Here is a 2,145-nt window from a genome sequence, read left to right on the forward strand (position 1 = left end):
TCACTATTTAGTCACATTTAAGTTTAATCAGGCATTCCAAACCTATTACTAGCCAGGAAGTCATAAGGGGCAAGGAGCTTGAAGGAAAGATGAGGGGAGAGACACAAACGAATTAGGATATTTAAGAAATGTTGAGAAATTATGAAAGTTTTCTTTTCCTTTATTATTATTACTGTTATAGGCAATAGGTAATCGATATATTCCTGGAACTTTCGAAAGTGTTTTGTTAATTTGGTTAAATTTCCAATTTTTTGGTGAGTGGTCATTTCGTGTATTTTCAGATTACGATTTACTAACATAGAGCTATGGACAATCGAGAAGGAGACAGACATAGGTACTGCAAAAGAAATTGGGAGTCTAGGGCTTCAAAAAGACGTAAAGCTAAGGAAGCAATAACAAAATCAGAATAAATGGGAAAGATTAAAAATTGGACCACTTCTTCACTGTTAAACATCCACCAAGACAAATGTCAGGAAAGAGTAATGAGCTTACAGAACCTGATCAAGCTGCGGAAATGGTTAACCAAGCCACTGATCCTGACAAGGAAAAGGCAGAAATAGTAATGGATCCATCTGGAGAAGATAAAGAAATGGAGGCTGATAGTGACACACCTCTTTCAGAAGCTGAAGTTGAGGGCCCACCAGGGGGCAATGACATTGGACTTTGGCCATCCATTATTTCGGAGCAGATGTGTGAATACTGGCTGAAAAGGGGAGTATCAACAGTTAAGCACTGTGATGGAAGATTGTTTTCAACACATTCGAAGCAGCAAACTAGAAAGGATGGTAATCCAAGAATGTGTACACTTGGGCTCTTTCGCCGTCAAAATCATTATGGGGAAGTCACAATAAGAAACTGATTATGCTTCTCGCTCTCACAGGGATGTGTTTACTGTTTTACGTGCAGATAATGAGCTTAGAAACAGAAAAATCTGAGTCTTCTCTGGTCTCATACACTGGATTCTGTGATTGGAAACATTCACACGAACGTCTAAGAAATCATGAGCAGTCAGCAGGACATATAAAGGCTACAGTTGCTTTCAATAGGAGGCTAAAAGCAATTAGACGTGTGGATATAGAACTGACACAACAGGTTGAACACCTTGAACAGTATTGGAGATCGGTGTTGAAACGAGTAATTAGTGTTATTCACTTCATTGCTGAGCGGGGCTAAGCATTTCGAGGAGACTACGAGTTGGTTGATTCACGTAGAAATGGAAACTTTCTAAGTATTCTTGAACTTATTTCCCAGTATGATGAATTTCTCGCTCAGCATATAAAAACTGAAGCTAATCGTGGAAAGGATCACACAAACTATTTGTCGTCTACAATATTGGAAGAGGTTATCAGCATAATGGGTGAAAAACTCCTCAGAGAAATTATTTCCAGAGTTAAGAAATCAAAATACTACTCAATCTCTTTGGACTCTACACCTAATGCAGCCCATGTAGATCAACTGACCCTTGTATTGAGGTACATGGAGAAAGATAGCCCTGTGGAACGCTTTGTAACCTTCATGGTATACAAAGGGGCATGGTGCTGAAGATATGATCAATGCCTTGATGGAATTTTTAAACACACATGACCTGGCCCTTGGAAACTGCCGTGGACAAAGCTATGACAATGCATCAGCAATGAGTGGTAGGTACAATGGTCTTCAAGCCAAAGTGAGAGAGAAGAGCAATCTTGCATCCTGGATTCCTTGTACAGCACATCCTCTTAACCTGGTTGGTAAAAATGCTATAGAATGCTGCTCAAGTGCTGTACATTTCTTTGACTTCCTTGAAAAGCTGTTTGTCTTCTTTACAATTTCAACCCATCGGTATCAACTTCTGGATGAGGCTTTAAAAAAGAGTGATTCATCATTGACCCTTAAACGTGTCACAACAACGTGCTGGTCCTGCAGAGCTGATGCAACTAGAGCTCTTAAGAATAATTATGAGCAGATTAAGGAGGCACTTAAACATATTGCCGATGACATTAAAGAAAAAAGGTGTGTACGCTGTGAAGCAGAAGGACTGTTAAAACAGATGAATCAGCTTGAAACAGGAATTTACACCACCTTCTGGAATGATATTCTGCAAAGAACAGATGCAACTAATAAAACTCTGCAACACGCAAAACTTGATCTAAATACTGCTGTGGC

At 39.4% G+C, this 2,145-nt stretch overlaps 1 protein-coding gene across 1 annotated transcript in view; it reads left to right on the plus strand.

The window, feature by feature from the left end:
- The first annotated feature begins 1,546 nt into the window (after positions 1-1,546).
- Positions 1,547-2,145, plus strand: part of LOC137634345 (52 kDa repressor of the inhibitor of the protein kinase-like) — a 1,350-nt gene continuing 751 nt past the window's right edge. The window contains exon 1 of the mRNA XM_068366743.1: positions 1,547-2,145. This exon is cut by the window's right edge and continues 751 nt beyond it. Within this exon, the coding sequence (XP_068222844.1) occupies positions 1,547-2,145 (599 nt within the window).

The sequence above is a fragment of the Palaemon carinicauda genome, chromosome 44 (assembly GCF_036898095.1).
Source record: "Palaemon carinicauda isolate YSFRI2023 chromosome 44, ASM3689809v2, whole genome shotgun sequence".
Taxonomy (NCBI): Eukaryota; Metazoa; Arthropoda; class Malacostraca; order Decapoda; family Palaemonidae; genus Palaemon; species Palaemon carinicauda.